The 18,890-nt window shown below is 49.5% G+C and overlaps 1 protein-coding gene across 2 annotated transcripts in view; it reads left to right on the forward strand.

Moving 5' to 3' along the window:
- CTU2 (cytosolic thiouridylase subunit 2) overlaps positions 1 to 18,890 on the forward strand; it is a 28,502-nt gene that overhangs the window by 726 nt on the left and 8,886 nt on the right. Inside the window, exons 2-9 of one of the 2 annotated variants that reach the window (XM_060253760.1) lie at positions 1,536 to 1,610; positions 2,750 to 2,828; positions 2,925 to 2,984; positions 4,643 to 4,703; positions 4,969 to 5,078; positions 8,145 to 8,434; positions 9,502 to 9,637; positions 11,188 to 11,319. In XM_060253760.1, the coding sequence (XP_060109743.1) occupies positions 1,536 to 1,610; positions 2,750 to 2,828; positions 2,925 to 2,984; positions 4,643 to 4,703; positions 4,969 to 5,078; positions 8,145 to 8,434; positions 9,502 to 9,637; positions 11,188 to 11,319 (943 nt within the window). The remainder of the gene's footprint in view (positions 1 to 1,535; positions 1,611 to 2,749; positions 2,829 to 2,924; positions 2,985 to 4,642; positions 4,704 to 4,968; positions 5,079 to 8,144; positions 8,435 to 9,501; positions 9,638 to 11,187; positions 11,320 to 18,890) is intronic. The other variant, XM_060253761.1, reaches the window with a different exon arrangement.

The raw sequence follows: 18,890 nt of genomic DNA on the forward strand, positions 1-18,890 counted from the left end.
GCCCAGCAGACATTTCCTTCTCCCCCTCCCCCCTTTCAAACCCTGAAGTGGGGGGAGGGCCTTCAAACCAGGGGATCCCCTGCCCCCATCTGGGGATTGGCAACCCTAAGTAGGACTTTGAAGACGAACACATTTTATTGTAGTATCTATAAGCTTTTGAGAAACTCAGCGCTCTTCGCCAAGCGCACGAAACTGGCCAGGGACACATAGGTGGTATTAGGGTTGCCAAGTCCGACTCAAGAAATATCTGGAGACTTTGGGGGTGGAGCCAGGAGCAACGGTGTGACAAGCATGATTGAACTCTAGAGAGAGTTCTGGCCAGCACATTTAAAGGGACCGCACACCTTTTAAAAGCCTTCCCTCCATTTGGAAATAATGAAGGATAGGGGCACCTTTTGGGTGGTCTCATAGAATTGGACCTGCTGGTCCAATCCTTTTAAAACTTGATGAGCATTTTGAGGAGAGGCACTGGATGCTGTGCTGAAAATTTGGTGCCTCTACCTAAGAAAATATCTCCCCCAAAGCCCCAGATACCCGCAGATCAATTCTCCATTATACCCAATGGGAATTGGTCTCCATCGGGAATAATGGAGTGCCCACCAGACCTTTCTGTCTTTCTGATAACCCTGAAGTGGGGGAGGGCTTTCAAACCAGAGGATCCCCTGCCCTCAACTGGGGATTTGCAACCCCACCTTTTTCATGACTTTTGCAACTGCTTTGCATTTACCGTACACGGCATTCACTTCCTGCATCCACTCCGCTTTCCCCTTACCACCTATATATCTCTGGCCAGTTTCTATAGAAGACCCTTTGTGCAGTTTCTACAGAAGACCCTTCATCTGATGAAGAGAGCTGTGTCTCTCAAAAGTTTATGCTACAATAAAATGTGTTCGACTTAAAGGTGCTACTGGACTCTTTCCTGTTTTGCAGCGACAGACAAGCACGGCTAAGTTCTCCAGATCTTTCTTACTGAGAACAAAGTTTGGCACCTTGAAGAGTTTCTTATTACAATTCAATTATAATTAAAATTATACGTTTTATTCAACTTATAAGCTTTCGCGCACACATGCAAGTTTATAAGTTGAATAAAATTTTGTTGGCGAAGTGTGCATGCACACAAAAGCTGAAAGCTTTGCTGGTTTTCAATTTTGCCGCTGGACTCAAACTTCGTTCTGCCACTTCAGACCAACACGGCTGCTCACCTGGATCTTTCTCACTGAGATACTCAAGGCAGATTATGCAGCATCAGTCAGTACAAACAATAGAATGAGACATCCAGTAAGTGAAGTCATTGGACCAGGATTATGGAAATCTGGAACAAAGCATACATATCAGACTTGAAATGTTAAGAATGCAAAAAAAGTGGAATTGCATGCACAGAAAACGGGGTAATGGGAACACAGTAGTATATTCAGCAATCGTATATTATACACTATGCACAGAAATGTAGCTTACAGCTGCACTCCTGCACACAGCTGCACACACACACTTAAGGTGTCTTCTTGGGATCTGATCTTTTCTTTCACTTCCCACAGCTACCCACTGAAGTGCATGAAGTGCAAAGAGGGACATCCAGTGTTGATCATCCGTGTTGGAGATGCTTTCTGCAGGTAAGCCCAAGGGATGGCAGGTATAGGAGCAACTGGGCATAGGAGAATTAAATTGAGAGCCTTCTGGCTATGCTGTGAATGACTCGTATGATACACAGAGCTTCATGAAAGCCTTGTCCCTGGTTGCCACCAGCCCCCTCCTTAATGGTATACAAAAATATTGTGCAAGACGCACACTCTTGAATAGTTTATACAAAATTAAGTATATTGTATTGTGTCATATAATGAACAGCCTACAAAAGTAGGCATACATTCATACAATCAGAAATTAAAGCCAAGTTCTCTCTCAAACGCCCATTTCAGTATCTTAATTAGCGGCTAATTAAGATACTGAAATGGGCGTTTGAGAGAGAACTTGGCTGGAATTTTCAGTTGGCTTATGAGGAAGCTGCAGGAGCAGCGGAATGCAATCAAAGCAGGAGTTTGCGTGAAGGCAAGAATTTTTCCTTCAGAAGCCAGCAAGCAACGGAGGGACTCCTGTGGAACTTTATTATTGAGTCTTAGTACTCTATTTGGAAAATTAAGAGACTGTGAGGGGTCCTCCCTGAAATATTGTATTTGAGACTCTTGTTTGGCTTTAATTTCTGATTGTATGAATGTATGCCTACTTTTGTAGGCTGTGCATTATATGACACAATACAATATATTTAATTTTGTATAAACTATTCAAGAGTGTGTGTCTTGCACAATTTTTTTTGATATTTTTGTATTCCATATATTGTGCTGCCATTGTTCTTTTGCTTTGTTACCCTCCTTAATGGTAGTCAGAAATCCCGTTTGCCAGGTGCTGTTTCTTTAAGAGGCTTGAGGGAGAAATTGGGATTTTACCTTTACGGCTGATTGGGTAGTGTAAAACAGTTCTTCATTCTGCTGTGTGTCAGAAAAAGCCATTGCAAGTGAGGGGCAGGGACTGCCTGAACTCATCACTACCCACACTTACCAATAAAAGTGCTGCGCACTCCCCCTGCCCCCTCGATTTGTAGATGGCCTTAGCCTCCGCTGAGAAACCGGCCTGTTTTCTGCTTTTATTCTCACTCCAGCTCAGATCACAGGATTCCGTGCAATGCAGGTTTCTGTAGCACTTTGCTTTCGGAGAGTTCCTGGCTGTAATTTTTTACAGGAGCACATTTTGATTGCAGGGCCTGTTTCAAGGATTACTTCGTCCACAAGTTCCGTGCCACGCTTGGAAAGAATCGCTGCATTTTCCCTGGAGAGAAGGTCCAGTCTGATTATTTCTTGGCAGTGGGAAAAATGACTAGAAGCAACAAGGATAGTTTGCAGTAACCCTTTGGGTGCATTCCTTCTCTGCTGCAGGTTCTCCTTGCGTTTTCAGGCGGACCCACCTCCAGTGCAATGGTGCGACAAGTCCAAGAGGTATCTGCCCGGGCCTTGTGGGGTGGTTGGTCAGTTGAAAGAGCTACCAAGGGGTTGGGGTTTAGCGTAGTGATTCTCAAAATTGGGGAGGGGGGGACATAATTTCCAGCCACGGCAGCTCATTTCCATTTGCCTCCTTCCCTGACGGGTTGGTTTTTAGGCAGAATTCTGAAGTGCTTAGTTGTAGTGCAGGGGTGGCCAAACTGTGACTTGGGAGCCACCTATGGCTCTTTCACACATATTGTGTGGCTCTTGAAGCCCCTACTGCCCCGTCAGCCGGCTTGGAGAAGGCGTATGAACATATGAAGCTGCCTTCTACTGAATCAGACCCTTGGTCCATCAAAGTCAGTATTGTCTTCTCAGACTGGCAGCGGCTCTCCAGGGTATCAAGCTGAGGTTTTTCACACCTATTTGCCTGGACCCTTTTTTGGAGATGCCAGGGATTGAACCTGGGACCTTCTGCTTCCCAAGCAGATGCTCTACCACTGAGCCACCGTCCCTCCCCTGCTCTCCAGGGTCTCCAGCTGAGGTTTTTCACACCTATTTGCCTGGACCCTTTTAGTTGGAGATGCCAGGGATTGAACCTGGGACCTTCTGCTTCCCAAGCAGATGCTCTGCCACTGAGCCACCTTCCCTCCCCTTAGACATAAGAACATATGAAGCTGCCTTCTACTGAATCAGACCCTCCTGGGTCCACCAAAGTCAGTCTTGTCTACTCAGACTGGCAGCGGCTCTCCAGGATCTCAAGCTGAGGTTTTTCACGCCCACTTGCCTGGGCCCTTTTGAGATGGAGATGCCGGGGATTGAACCTGGGACCTTCTGCTTACCAAGCAGATGCTCTACCACTGAGCCACCGTCCCTCCCCTGCTCTCCAGGGTTTCCAGCTGAGGTTTTTCACACCTATTTGCCTGGACCCTTTTTTGGAGATGCCAGGGATTGAACCTGGGACCTTCTGCTTCCCAAGCAGATGCTCTACCACTGAGCCACCGTCCCTCCCCATTTCTCTCTTTAGATCACTTCGCCAAACCAAGCCAACTGGTGGCTTGGCGAATGCATTTAAAGTTGCTTTCTTTCCACCTCTCCCGTCTTCCTCCCTCCCCCATCTATTTGCCTTCCTTCCTTGTCTTGCAGCTCTTAAACATCTGATGGTTAGTCTGTGTGGCTCTTATGCTAAGCAAGCTTGGCCATCCCTGTTGTAGTGTTTTTTGTAATCCAAGTCTGGATTACTGCCCTGATTTGCAGAAGAGGTGGGAAGCAGAATATGGTTAGAAAGGAGCCCATGTTGAAAACCTTTGAGAAGTAGGGGGTTAGTAGAAACTAAGGATAGCAAATTGACACCAGGGGGGTAAAAAAATTGCCCAAATTGTGGTGGTGGTGATGGGGGGGGGCAGAGTAGATCTGCACGCCCTGCTTGTGTTTAAAAAGGTGTTTTTGTGAGTGTGTTAAATGTACAATGCTGAGGTCAGAGAAGCACAGCAAGGGTGTTGAGGATCCAAATGAACAGGGATCCTCTAGGTTCTGTGATTCCAATTAATCACTTCTGGGGCTTCCATGAAAGAAAATATTTAACGCTTGCGCTGCACAGCTTCTAGTGTTAGATGCCCAGCGACTGCGTCCTTTTGATGTTTATTGAGCAAGCCTTGCTTCTTGCTTCTCAGGGCCTGAGTCGGGAAGCAGCCAAGAAACTCCGCTTCAAGCCGGGCATCATCTTCATTGACGGTAACACCTGTTCTGTGTCTCTCCTTTTGTGCTTGGGAGAGTGAAGACTCCCAGTGTTGGGGCAGGTTCTTTGGACTAGAAAGGTCTGGTTTAAAATATACATCTGCTTGTGTACATATGTGGGTGTATTTGCACACACGTTGTACTCCTTTCCCAAAATTTGCTGCTGGAACTTGATTCCAGGATTGTGACTGCCCTGGGGCTAGGCGAGACATCCTCTCTGGTTGCACGCTAATCTTCCCGGCACATTTTTCTTGCTGTGTAGAAGGCGCCGTGTGTGGACAGGATCTGGAGAAGAGACGAGAGGTCTGCAATCAGGTGGAGACGATCCTGAGAGCCACAGGGTTTCCCTTTCATCTGGTGCACCTGGAGGAGGTACAGAAGAACCCTGTCGATTTCAGCCCCTCCCCCCTTTCTGATGGAGCTTCTCCATCTCAGCATACTGGAGTCTTGCAACCTCAACCAAGTTGATTTAGCTCAGGGGTGGCCAAACCGTGGCTCAGGAGCCACTTGTGGCTTTCACACATTTTGTGTGGCTCTCGAAGCCCCACCGCCCTGTCGGCTAGGTTGGAGAAGGCATTTGTCTCTTTAAATCACTTCTCCAAACCAAGCCAACTGGCGGCTTAGAGAATGCATTTAAAGTTGCTTTCTTTCTACATCTCTCTCCCCCGTCTGTCTGTCTGTCTTCTTTCCTTCCTTCCCCTGGGGAATTTCTATTGTACCCCCAACAATATAAAACCCCAAAATCAGGACCTGCAGTTATCCAAACAACCTGCAGTTATCAGAAGGCTAATACATACTCACTAATAAGTTTTAAGAACTCGTAGATAAACTTTCTTAGACTGTTTAGAAAAGAAAACAGTTAATAAACTCCAAGGTTTTCTTTAGACAGAAGGCTTCAGATATAGTTAGAAAACAAACCAAGACATTACATTAGTACAGTTGCTCCTACAGTTCCTTTAGACTTAAGAAGATTCCTTTAGAAGGCTGAAAATATATGGATAGAAAAGCAAACGGTTGGATAAACTTAGCACATTTAAGAAAACAATTACACAGTTAGAATTCAGTTAAGCATAAGGCATGGCACGCAATAAAGCAATAATGAAAAATATAAGTCCCAACAGGGACTTATCCCTAGTAGTCTACATTTTCCCATTTAGAATCTAAGTCCCAAATCCCATTCTATATTAGAGATCTCCAATATAAGAGTTGTTAGACTCATGACTTGACCATGAAGTCAGCCCAGAGTCTTAAGTCTATTAGCTTGGCATGATCGACACAGAGAGAGCCTCTTGTGCAGAGCAGTATTGAAATCAACAAAGGCTTGTTCGTTTCTGGGCTAGACTGGTCCCCTGCCTCTGATATAGTCCGCTCAAAAGTGGAGGGCTTATAAAGGCTTCAACCCATCCCTTTATCAGATCTACTGAGTCACACTGCGCTTCAGATGTAAACAATTTTACAGCCAAATAAGCAATCAGAGCTGACTCAAAACAATCATGGCTGCCATTGTCCCTAGTTCACTTCAACCTCTCCCCTACTTAGCAGCCATCTTGCTTCCTCCTCTCCATATAAGGATATTTACCATATATATGGAACTTCCTGCTTGAAGGGGCAGCCTGAACTTTCACCCAGTTACCCCATCTAGCCCTCATATAGAGGCTCCATGGTGCTGAAAGACTGAGACCTCTAGTGACCAAATTCCATAATTGATCCTAAAATGATTGTGAGGGCAACTCAAAGAGAAATATAAAAGCTTCTAAGGTGCTTAAAGAGCCTAGTGCTTATTTCATAAGAGCATGGCTGCTTTCAGAAAGAGTTATTGTAGCCAGTTTCATAAAGAATATGATTAAGATCATAAAGAGTGGCAACTTAAAATAAATTCTGCCCATTTCATAAGAGACCCAACCCAAAATTCCGCGACTCCTTCCTTCCTTCCTTCCTTCCTTCCTTCCTTCCTTCCTTCCTTCCTTCCTTCCTTCCTTCCTTCCTTCCTTCCTTCCTTCCTTCCTTCCTTCCTTCCTTCCTTCCTTCCTTCCTTCCTTCCTTCCTTCCTTCCTTCCTTCCTTCCTTCCACATCTGATGTTTATTTCTGTGTGGCAATTACGTTAAGCAAGTTTGGTCATCTCTGGTTTAGCTTATCACTAATGGAACAACCTTATTCACTCATTTGCACAGTGGCGTTACTAGACCTTTGGCACTGGGCCATAAAAAAGAATCATTAAAGGTCATTAAAGCAAGCCGGTATTTCGGGCACCAAGATCTCAACAAATCATGATATACAAAAAAGACAGTTCTCTTAAGAAGACCTTTCAGGCCCAAGCTGAGGTCAGATTTGCCCTGCATCTTTTTTTCTCACTTTGGACAACCAGATACCCCTGGAAAGCTCACGGGAAGGACGTTGGGGCCAAAGACCTGTTGCTCACTCCATTACTGGTGTTCATAGATAAACAACTTCTGAACTCGGGGCTTCCTTTAATAGCTATTAAGAGACTTGTCCTTTATGAATTGGTTTAACCTTCCTTTAAAGGTGTCTGGCCTAGTGGCCATAGCTTGCGGTGACAAATGTTTTAAATGAAATTGTGCCAAATGAAGAGAACTTTCTTTTGCCCATTCCGAATCTTCTGCCCGTTGACTTAATTTGGTTATTCTCAGTTTCTGTTACTTTGTAAAAGGGAGGAAAGCTTTCTCCAATCTATACATAATTTCAGAAACCTCTGCCCTGTGTCTCTCCCCTTTGTTCTCCCCCCCCAACCTAATAAGCTCTGAAATTCCTTAACTTTCCCCTATAAAAAGCAGAGTCACCTGTGAAGCGGATCAGCCAGCGTCGTCTTGTGCCCACAAGCACTCCTACCCACGGCTGCTGGTGCTTGTGTGGTCAGAAATGCAACAATGAAAAAACAGGGATGGGGAGAAAGACTAAACAACCAGAAAGCACCAGATATCTCCCTTATGCAATGAAAACAATGTACTTGATATCTCTTAGCGCATAAGTAATACGCAAAACACTAGTAATACTTATGAGAAAAAAATCAAAATGTTGCAACACACACACTGTTGCCAATAAGTACAATATCCAGAATAACGTAAACCAAACCACCAAGTTCCATTACAGCCCCAGGCTTCCAAGGAATATGTCAAGACTTGTACGGCACTCAAAAGTGATAGTATAAATTCTCCGTCTGTGCATAAAGTAGGTTCTTAACGGAATTATGATCGTTATATTTCCCATTTCGATTAATATCTTTGTCAAGAGATGCACCTATGAGTAACTTAAGCCTTTACTCTGAGGCTTTCTAAACATGTGTCAGGTTCAAAAAGATTCATTTTAATATTTGTTATCTCTGGAGCCTTACAGCCTCTGTAATATTCAGTGGACATTCTTCCTGCTGGGCCGTGGTGCTTGCGTGGTGGCTGACTGGGGCCTCCTGTGTCATTCGGCAGGTATTTGACCTTCCCGACTCCATCTTGCGCTCCATTTCCCACAATGCCACAGAGGACGGCCAGAGCTACAAGGAGGCGGTGGATGGGTTCATACGGCGGCAGCAGCAGAGCGAAAGGACTGGGGACTCCCTGCTGGGCCAGCTTTGTGAGCTTAGTGTACAACCCCCTCCTGGGAAGGAGGCAGCACAGCTCCCAGGGCCTCCGCCCGTTTCACACACCGCAGAGCTGACCCGCCTATTTAAAGCGGTGAAGACGCTGACTGCCAGGGAGGAACTCCTGCAGACTCTCCGGTGAGTTTTGGGGCTGGCAAGAGAACCGCCCGTTGAGTGCTTCCCCTCGAGCACTGGCAGAAGACTCCTCACAGCCGTGGGGGCCCAAGGAAGGGCGCGGCAGTGACGTTCTTTGGGTCCAGCCTGACAAGTCCCTGTTCCCTGTTTAACTCGCTCAGAGCACAATAAGATACGGGAGACCTGAGTTGGAATCATGCCGTGGAAGCCGGCTGGAAGACCTTGGGCTAATCACCCTCATCAGTCTCGGCTACTTCAGAGGGTTGTCGTCAGGATAAAGGGGAGGAGTGGAGAATAACATAAAGAGCTCCCAGTGGGAAGAATGAGGGGTATAAATGAATACAATAACTAGGGGTTTATTATGCTGATATAGTAGTATATAAGAGCCCCACGGCGCAGAATGGTAAAGCTGCAGTCCTGCAGTCCAAGCCCTGCTCACGACCTGAGTTCGATCCCAGTGGAAGCTGGTTCAGGTGGCCGGCTTGAGGTTGACTCAGCCTTCCATCCTTCCGAGGTCGGTAAAATGAGTACCCAGCTTGCTGGGGGGGGAAGTTAAAAGACTGGGGAAGGCAATGGCAAACCTCCCCATAAAAAATTCTGCCGTGAAAACGTGAAAGCAACGACTGGTGCTTGCACAGGGGACTACCTTTACCTTTTTAGTAGCATAGTAGAACCAGTTTGGTGCAGTGGTTAAGTGCGCGGACTCTTACCTGGGAGAATTGGATTTGATTCCCCACTCCTCCCCTTGCAGCTGCTGGAATGGCCTTGGGTCAGCCATGGCTCTGGTAGGAGTTGTCCTTGAAAGGGCAGCTTCTGGGAGAGCTCTCTCAGCCCCACCCATCTCACAGGGTGTCTGTTGGGGAGGGAGGGAAAGGCTTGGGGGGGGGGGTTCAGGGGGCAAGCCCACAGTTGGCCAGGTGACCACAAGGGGGCTCTGGCTGGGCCACTGGTGGCTACTGCATGGGGTGGGGGGTGGCGCATCACGTGCCATGCTTTCTCCGTGGTTTGGGGGGGCGGGGGTGAAGTGTTCGGCCCCTGCAGGAGTCAGCAGCAGCCCTCCTCCTCTCCAGGAACCACCTGATCCTCCACGTGGCCCGGACACACAGCTACACCAAGGTGATGATGGGGGACAGCTGCACCCGGGTGGCTGTCAAGCTGCTGACCAACCTCTGCCTGGGCCGGGGGGCCTTCCTTGCAGGAGACACGGTGAGGATTGGCCCCTCCTCCCACCACCTTCCCTTCCCCTTTCCTCTCCCCTTCCTCTTCCTCTTCCCCTTTCCCCTTTCCTTTCCCCTCCTCTTTCCTTTTCCTTCCCCTTCCCTTCCCCTTTCAGCCCTTTCCTTTCCCTTCCCAGCTGCTCTTTGGTCCCTGTCCAGTTAGACAAGCCTCCTGGACTTCAGCTTTGAGAGGCATCTTGGTTGTAGTGGTGAAGAATGAGAACCGGGTTTGATTTCCTGCTCCTCTTCCATGCACAGCCAGTTGGGGAACCTTGGGACAGTAACCGTTCTTGCAGAGCTGTTCTCTGAAGATGAGTTCTCTCAGAGCTCTCTCAGCCCATACTCCCTCTAAGCAGTAGAGTCTTGTGAGCAAAAATACTACTTCGTGAGCTCCTGGCATTAAAGTTGTGAGCTACTGAATACATTAGTTTGCTTTGGGGCCATTTTTCCTGAGCTGAGACAAAAATGGGTGAGCCGGGGGCTAAAAACCTGTGAGCTAGCTCACACTAACTCAGCTTAGAGGGAACACTGCACTCAGACCCACCTACATGGAGAGCCAGTTTGGTGTAGTGGTTAAGTGTGCGGACTCTTATCTGGGAGAACCGGGTTTGATTCCCCACTCCTCCACTTGCACCTGCTGGAATGGCCCTGGGTCAGCCAGAGCTCTCTTACCTGGGAGAACCGGGTTTGATTCCCCGCTCCTCCACTTGCACCTGCTGGAATGGCCTTGGGTCAGCCAGAGCTCTCTTACCTGGGAGAACCGGGTTTGATTCCCCGCTCCTCCACTTGCACCTGCTGGAATGGCCTTGGGTCAGCCAGAGCTCTCTTACCTGGGAGAACCGGGTTTGATTCCCCACTCCTCCACTTGCACCTGCTGGAATGGCCCTGGGTCAGCCATAGCTCTTTTATCTGGGAGAACCGGGTTGGATTCCCCACTCCTCCACTTGCACCTGCTGGAATGGCCTTGGGCCAGCCAGAGCTTTGGCAGAGGTTGTCCTTGAAAGGGCAGCTGCTGTGAGAGCCCTTTCAGCCCCACCCACCTCACAGGGTGTCTGTCGTGGGGGAGGAAGGGAAAGGAGATTGTGAGCCGCTCTGAGACTCTTCGGAGTGGAGGGCGGGATATAAATCCAATATCTTCATCTACCTCACAGGGTGTCTGTTGGGGGGGAGGAAGGGAAAGGAGATTGTGAGCCGCTCTGAGACTCTTCGGAGTGGAGGGCGGGATATAAATCCAATATCTTCATCTACCTCACAGGGTGTCTGTTGGGGGGGAGGAAGGGAAAGGAGATTGTGAGCCGCTCTGAGACTCTTCGGAGTGGAGGGCGGGATATAAATCCAATATCTTCTTCTTCTTCTTCTACATCCTAGGGTGCCTATTGTGGGGAGGGGAAGGGGATTGTAAGTTGCTCTGAGATTCCTTTGGGTAGTGAAGGGCAGGGTATAAAAGCCAGCTCTTCTTCTGCTTGATCTCCTTCGCTCAATAGGAACTGCTCAGGTCCCTGCTCCAATCCTCACCTCCCCTTCTCCTTCCCCTCCCAGGGCTTTTCAGACAGGCGCCATGGCGACGTGTTAGTGTTGCGCCCCATGCGGGAGTATTCTGCCAAAGAGATCGCCTTCTATAACCGCCTCTTTGGGGTGCCAGCCGTCTTCACACCCTCGCTGGATACCAAAGTAAGAGGGGAGGGGCAGCTCTGCCTCAAAGCTGAAGCTCACCTGCTGTTCTGGGTGCCTGTAGAGTAGCCAGTGCCAAGGAGAAAGCTTTGAGAGCCAGTTTGGCGTAGTGGTTAAGTGTGCAGACTCTTATCTGGGAGAACCGGGTTTGATTCCCCACTCCTCCACTTGCAGCTGCTGGAATGGCCTTGGGTCAGCCAGAGCTCTCTTATCTGGGAGAACCAGGTTTGATTCCCCCCTCCTCCATTTGCACCTGCTGGAATGGCCTTGGGTCAGCCAGAGCTCTCGCAGGAGTTGTCCTTGAAAGGGCAGCTTCTGGGAGAGCTCTCTCAGCCCCAGCCACCTCCCAGGGTGTCTGTCTCCTGAGAGCCAGTTTGGTGTAGTGGTTAAGTGTGCGGACTCTTATCTGGGAGAACCGGGTTTGATTCCGCACTCCTGCACTTGCACTTGCTGGAATGGTCTTGGGTCAGCCATAGCTCTCGTAGGAGTTGTCCTTAAAGGGCAGCTGCTGTGAGAGCCCTCTCAGCCCCACCCACCTCACAGGGCGTCTGTTGGGGGCGGGGAAGGAAAAGGAGATTGTGAACTGCTCAGGGACTCTGAGATTCAGAGTGGAGGGTGGGATACAAATCCAGTATCTTCTTTTCTTTTGCTGACCCTGCTCATTAGTTAGGCAGACTCACTGGCATTTAGAAAAATCTGTCCAGCAGCGTAACTGACCAGTCTTATTTATTGTGGTCTTACATTTTAATGTTTGGGGATATTTTACTGTTATGGGATTTCTGGATCCATGCACTAACTGCCACAGTTTGAATGTGAAGAAAGAGGGGGAGGGGGGTGCCATCTGGTGCCACCAGCCCTTCTGCAGAACCACTTATTTTGGAAGGGGTGTTGAAAGACCTGAGACAGATTGAGGTGACAAGAGAGGAGGTCCTACAACTGATAGACGAATTAAAATCTAATAAGTCACCGGGTCCAGATGGCATACATCCAAGAGCTCTGAAAGAACTCAAAGTTGAACTTGTGGATCTCCTGACAAAAATCTGTAATCTTTCATTTAAATCTGCCTCCGTTCCTGAGGACTGGAAGGTAGCAAATGTCACCCCCATCTTTAAAAAGGGTTCCAGAGGAGATCCGGGAAATTACAGGCCAGTCAGTCTGACTTCAATACCGGGGAAGTTGGTAGAAACCATTATCAAGGACAGAATGAGTAGGCACATTGATGAACACAGGTTATTGAGGAAGACTCAGCATGGGTTCTGCAAGGGAAGATCTTGCCTCACTAACCTGTTACATTTCTTTGAGGGGATAAACAAACATGTGGACAAAGGAGAACCAATAGATGTTGTTTACGGTACCTTGACTTCCAGAAAGCTTTTGATAAAGTTCCTCATCAAAGGCTCCTTAATAAGCTCAAGAGTCATGGAGTAAAAGGACAGGTCCTTTTGTGGATCAAAAACTGGCTGATTAATAGGAAGCACAGAGTGAGTATAAATGGGCAGTCTTCGCAGTGGAGGACGGTAAGCAATGGGGTGCCGCAGGGCTCGGTACTGGGTCCCATGCTCTTTAACTTGTTCATAAATGATTTGGAGTTGGGAGTAAGCAGTGAAGTGGCCAAGTTTGCAGATGACGCAAAATTGTTCACGGTGGTGAGAACCAGAGAGGATTGTGAGGAACTCCAAAGTGATCTGTTGAGGCTGGGTGAGTGGGCGTCAACGTGGCAGATGAGGTTCAGTGTGGCCAAGTGCAAAGTAATGCACATTGAGGCCAAGAATCCCAGCTACAAATACAAGTTGATGGGATGTGAACTGGCAGAGACTGACCAAGAGAGATATCCTGGGGTCGTGGTCGATAACTCACTGAAAATGTCAAGACAGTGTGCGATTGCAATAAAAAAGGCCAACACCATGCTGGGAATTATTAGGAAGGCAATTGAAAACAAATCAGCCAGTATCATAATGCCCCTGTATAAATCGATGGTGTGGTCTCATTTAGAATACTGTGTACAATTCTTGTCACCGCACCTCAAAAAGGATATTATAGCATTGGAAAAAAGTGCAGAAAAGGGCAACTAGAATGATTAAAGGTTTGGAACACTTTTCCCTATGAAGAAAGGTTAAAACACTTGGGGCTCTTTAGGTTGGAGAAACGTCGACTGCGGAGTGACATGATAGAGATTTACAAGATTATGCATGGGATGGAGAAAGTAGAGAAAGAAATACTTTTCTCCCTTTCTCACAATACAAGAACTCGTGGGCATTCAATGAAATTGCTGAGCAGTCTGGTTAAAACAGATAGAAGGAAGTACTTATTCACCCAAAGGGTGATTAACATGTGGAATTCACTGCCACAGGAGGTGGCGGCGGCTACAAGCATAGCCAGCTTCAAGAGGGGATTGGATAAAAATATGGATAAAAATATGGAGCAGAGGTCCATCAGTGGCTATTAGCCACAGTGTGTGTGTGTATATATACACACACATACATATATATATATATATGTATATACACAAACATGTATATATACACATATATATCCACACACATACATACATATATATTTGGCCACTATGTGACACAGAGTGTTGGTCTGGATGGGCCACTGGCCTGATCCAACATGGCTTCTCATATGTTCTTATGTAATGCAACTGTCTTGATCTTCTTCGTGGTCTCTGTGCAGTCCCACACATGGGGTCTTGCCGCAGGCAACGGATCCATACCTCGGAGCTCCAATAGCTCGCCTATAACGTCTTTTGGCGCGCTTTCCTCCCGCTCTGGGGAGCAGGCAGCGACCGCGCATGCCTGGAGCAGGGGGAGAGCGCCCATTCCACTCAGTTTCTTTCCTACCGCCGCCCGGACAACACCTTCCTCGCTGCGTTCCTCCTTAGCTCGTCCATTACCTCATCCTCTCGACCTTTTCCCTCACCTGGTATCGTATTTTCCTTTTCTTATATCTTCGCTTTCGTCCCGAAAAATCTAAAAAAAAAAAAAAAAAACCCGTTTCTGCGCTATCTTTCCCCTTTTCTCCCTTCCCCCCCTCCCTTGTCCGGAGCGCATGGAAGGGAAAGTTACCTTCAAAAAGTGCACGCGCTGTGGGACCAAAATCCCTACTTCAGACGGCCACAGCCACTGCCTTTTTTGCTTGGGGGAATCTCACCGAGTTGACTCCTGCCCTCATTGTGCGAACTTCGGAAAGCAGGCCCGGGAAAACCGTGCGGCAAGGCTCCGGAGTTTCCTGATTGAATTGTCCTTAAGGGCTATGCCCGCATCGTACTCGCCGCCTCCCCAACAACAAGCGGGAGATTCGGCTTCTACGGACGTGTCTCTCTCCAAACAGAAACACAAGTCCGATAAAAGGTCTTCGAAGCACGCCGAGACCGGCCATAAGGCTTCGAAGAAATCGCGCCATTTGGAATCTACGGATCCGGCGCACAAAAAATCTCGTCCTTCCGGATCGGCCGATTCGGCTCCGAGGAAACTCCACTCGCACTCGGCTCCCAAGAAGCCTCAGGCTCCAATCTCGACTTCGACGTCTATGGATCCTGCGACTCCAACACAACCTGCTCTTCCGCCTGAGTTGTCGGTTCCGTCGGACGTCATCACCGACATGCCCCAACTGACACCTCACACATCCACAGCAGTGGAGGTCATACCAGTCCACTCTCGTTCGCCTTCGGTGCACAGCGTGGTCCCGACCGACTTACTTGAACCCAATCTCACCACCGAGTCTACCCAGACCTACCTTAAACCTCCGCTTCGAATCGGATCCTTCCGAGACATCGGGATTTCTCCCCTGTATAAGGACTTCCGAGACATCGGGATTTCTCCCCTGTACAAGGACTCGGCCGCTCAGGCCTCCAACAAGGGTCGCTCTCGCTCACCCTCACGTCGAGCCCGATCCCGGTCCCCGCTCCTCAAGGACCGCTCCAGATCACCACGTCGGCGCCGAGACTCCGACTCCTCGGATTATTATCGCGACTACTATGCCACTCCCAGATACGACCGTCACTACTCTCGTTTCCATCGTCCTTCTCGGTCTCCATCTCTGGAGGGTTCAGCTTATTCCCCATACCGCTATGAGGACTCTCCTAGACCCCGCGATCGACTCCGTGACTTCTCCCGACGACTCCGCGACTCTCCACGGGCTCGTGGTTTTGACCGCGACTTCTCTTCTCCTCGACGCCGTGATTACTCTCGAGATCGGATCCGAGAGCCACGCCCCCGTGGCTTCGACCGTGACCTCTCTTCTCGATCCCGCGATCAAGATCGGACCCGAGAACATGACTATCCTCGGGATCGGATCCGAGAGCCTGATTACTCTCGCTACTCCCCTCGACTCCGTGATAGGCTTCGGGAATGCGTACGTCTCTCCGATCTACAGCGATCCCGGGACCATCACCAGGCAGAGGACGCTAGACCGCGCACTCCATCAGCCTCGGCCTCGATTGCCCCTCCGGTCTCCACTCCTACAGACCAACCTGCTCAGACGGTGAAACCTAAGACCGTTCCTTCGGACCCGATCTGGCCTCCACATCCTCCCTCCGGTGAGGATTCCCGCTCCGACCCTGAATCGTCAGCATCGTCAGACTCCGAGGACCGCCCTGACTCGGTAGCCTCGGACTCGGTACCACAGCCCCGACTCTCTCCATCAGATGCGTCCAAGGCCTATCTCCATCTAATCACCACCATGGCCGAAGCCCTCAACATTACTCTTCCGTCGGACTCACCTAAGGTCTCTGACGTTGTACACGACCTCGTGCAAACGGACTTTCCACCTGGCTCATTGCTTCCTATGCTTCCGGTGCACCTCGAAGGCCTCCGCGAAACCTGGGACAAACCTGCCTCGGTCCCACCAACCGCTAAACGCTTTGACTCTCTCTACAGAGTTCATGCTCCTGAGGCTAAATTTCTTGCTTCTCATCCGGCACCCAACTCGATTATCGTGCACTCAGCCACTAAGGCCAAGCCGTCCAGACATCCGACACCTCCTGACCGTGAAGGCAGGAAATTAGACACCCTGGCAAGAAAGATATTCAACCTTGCCTCCACAAATTCTAAACTGAACAATTATTTAGCCTACTTTTCGGCTTATGTCTTCAACTTGGCCAACCAATTTACGCCTCTTATTCCCGCCCTTCCTGAACCCTCCCAAAGAACGGCCTCCGGCTTGGTATCAGAGCTCTCTAGAGTGTCAAAGCAACAGATCAACACCATACGCCATGCTGTCTCCTGCTCTTCCAGGGTCTTTGCGTCCTCTGTTGCCCTACGTCGCCACGCCTGGCTGAGGTCCACAAATTTACAACCGGACATTAAACAAAAGATCGAAGACCTCCCCTTCGATGGCCTCGGCCTTTTCCATGCTTCTACTGACGAGGTCCTAGCCTCGGTGGATGACGGCCGCAAGCGTGCTAAGCGCTTGGGAGTTTCCCAACCGTTCTCCCAGCATTCCAACCGTGCAAAGCCCTGGAGACCATCATTTCAAAGGCGCCAAAGGTCACCTAAGTGTCCTGATTTCTGGAAGAGAAAGACTGGCCAGCAGAAACCTCAGTTTCAACAGAGGCCGCGGTCACAACAGCCTAAAAAGTCCTCCCTTCCTTCTAAACAGTCTCTTTGACTTTCCCGAACCGTTTTTCCACACACGTCTGTCACCATTCCTTCCCACTTGGAACTCGATAACAACCGATTCCTGGGTGCTGACCATCGTGCGTCTAGGTTACGCAATCGAGTTCATTTCTCCACCTCGCCACCACTATTTCACAGCTACCCCTCCGTCCTCTCTCCTCCGTCAGGAGATTCTGGACTTGCTCCACAAGGAAGCCATCGAGCCCGTTCCCCCCCTACATCGGGGGACAGGCTTCTATTCAAGATACTTCCTAGTTCCCAAGAGGGATGGAGGAAGGCGTCCCATTCTAGATCTAAGGAAGCTCAACAAGCACATCGCATACAGGAAGTTCAGAATGATCTCCCTGCAGTCCATCTTGCCCCTTATTCCCAGGAATTCCTGGATGGCTTCCCTAGACCTTCAGGACGCTTACTTCCATGTGACCATTCGACCTCAACATCGGAAGTATCTGCGATTTGCCATGGGCCCGGACCACTACCAATATGTGTCCCTACCTTTCGGCCTTTCCACTGCGCCGCGCGTGTTCACCAAGTGCATGGCGGTTGTGGCAGCTGCGCTCCGCACTCGGAACATCCCAGTCTTCCCATACATCGACGACTGGCTCCTTGTGGCCCCGACACAACAGCAATTGGAGCACAACCTCGACACAGCTCTCACTCTTCTGAGCTCCCTGGGCCTTCGCGTGAATGCATCAAAATCGCACCTCACACCTACCCAGGACCTCAAGTTTATAGGCGCCCTTCTCTGCACCTCCCTGCATCGAGCCTTTCTTCCTGAGGATCGGGCACACACTATTATTGCCCTAGCCAAGTCAGTTCAACAACAACCTCGTCAGTCTGCGTTCACAATCCAACGCCTGCTGGGCCTTATGGCCGCTACTACATCTGTCCTTCATTTTGCCAGACTGCGAATGCGACAACTACAAACCTGGTTTGTCCGAGCTTACCACCCTCAAACGCAACCCCAAGCTGCTCTGCTCACTGTTCCACAGAGAGCACTTCTATCGCTCACGTGGTGGACTGTACCCAACAATCTCCTCGAGGGCAAGCCGTTTCTACCGACTTCCCCGACGGCCACAATAACAACAGATGCCTCCAAGTGGGGATGGGGAGCCCACCTAGAGGACAAAACTGTCAGAGGGCTTTGGACGACCGCCGAGAGCCTCATGCATATAAACTGCTTAGAACTGATCGCGGTGCACAGAGCTCTTCAATCATTTCTTCCACTAATAAAGGGCCAGCATGTCCAGATCTCTACGGACAATATGGCAACTGTTTATTACATAAACAAGCAAGGGGGCACCAGATCCCTCCGTCTCTGCCGTATAGCCGTACTGCTTTGGGAATGGTGTGTCAAGCACAACATATTCATGACTGCCATTCATCTTCCCGGGGTGGAGAATATTTTGGCCGACTCCCTCAGCAGGATTCGCATAGACGACCACGAATGGTCCATCAATCCGATCTACCTTCGGCGCATCTTCCGTTGCTTCGGAACACCCAAGGTGGACGCCTTTGCGTCCAGGGACAATGCCAAGTGTCCTCAGTTTTATTGCAGGAGGGGCAACGACGCATTTCTGCACAATTGGACAGGTCCCCTTCACTACTTCTTTCCACCGACCCCCCTTCTGACACGTGTGTTGGTGAAAATAGCTCGGGATGGCACAGACTGCATCCTCATTGCGCCATGGTGGCCTCGGCAACCGTGGTTCACGCGGCTGCTTCAACTGTCACGCCACACTTACTGCCGGCTTCCTCCTGCGGGCGACCTCCTGTCTCAAGCCAACGGTCAGGTTCTTCATCACAACCCTCGAGTCCTGGCCCTGGCTGCCTGGAGAATACATCCACCTACCTCTCAACAGAGGTAGCCAATGTCATACTCAACGCAAGGAAGCCTTCCACGAGACTTTCTTATCAGCGTAAATGGAAGCGCTTCTGTTCCTTTGCGACATC

This window comes from Heteronotia binoei, chromosome 14 (assembly GCF_032191835.1).
Source record: "Heteronotia binoei isolate CCM8104 ecotype False Entrance Well chromosome 14, APGP_CSIRO_Hbin_v1, whole genome shotgun sequence".
NCBI lineage: Eukaryota > Metazoa > Chordata > Lepidosauria > Squamata > Gekkonidae > Heteronotia > Heteronotia binoei.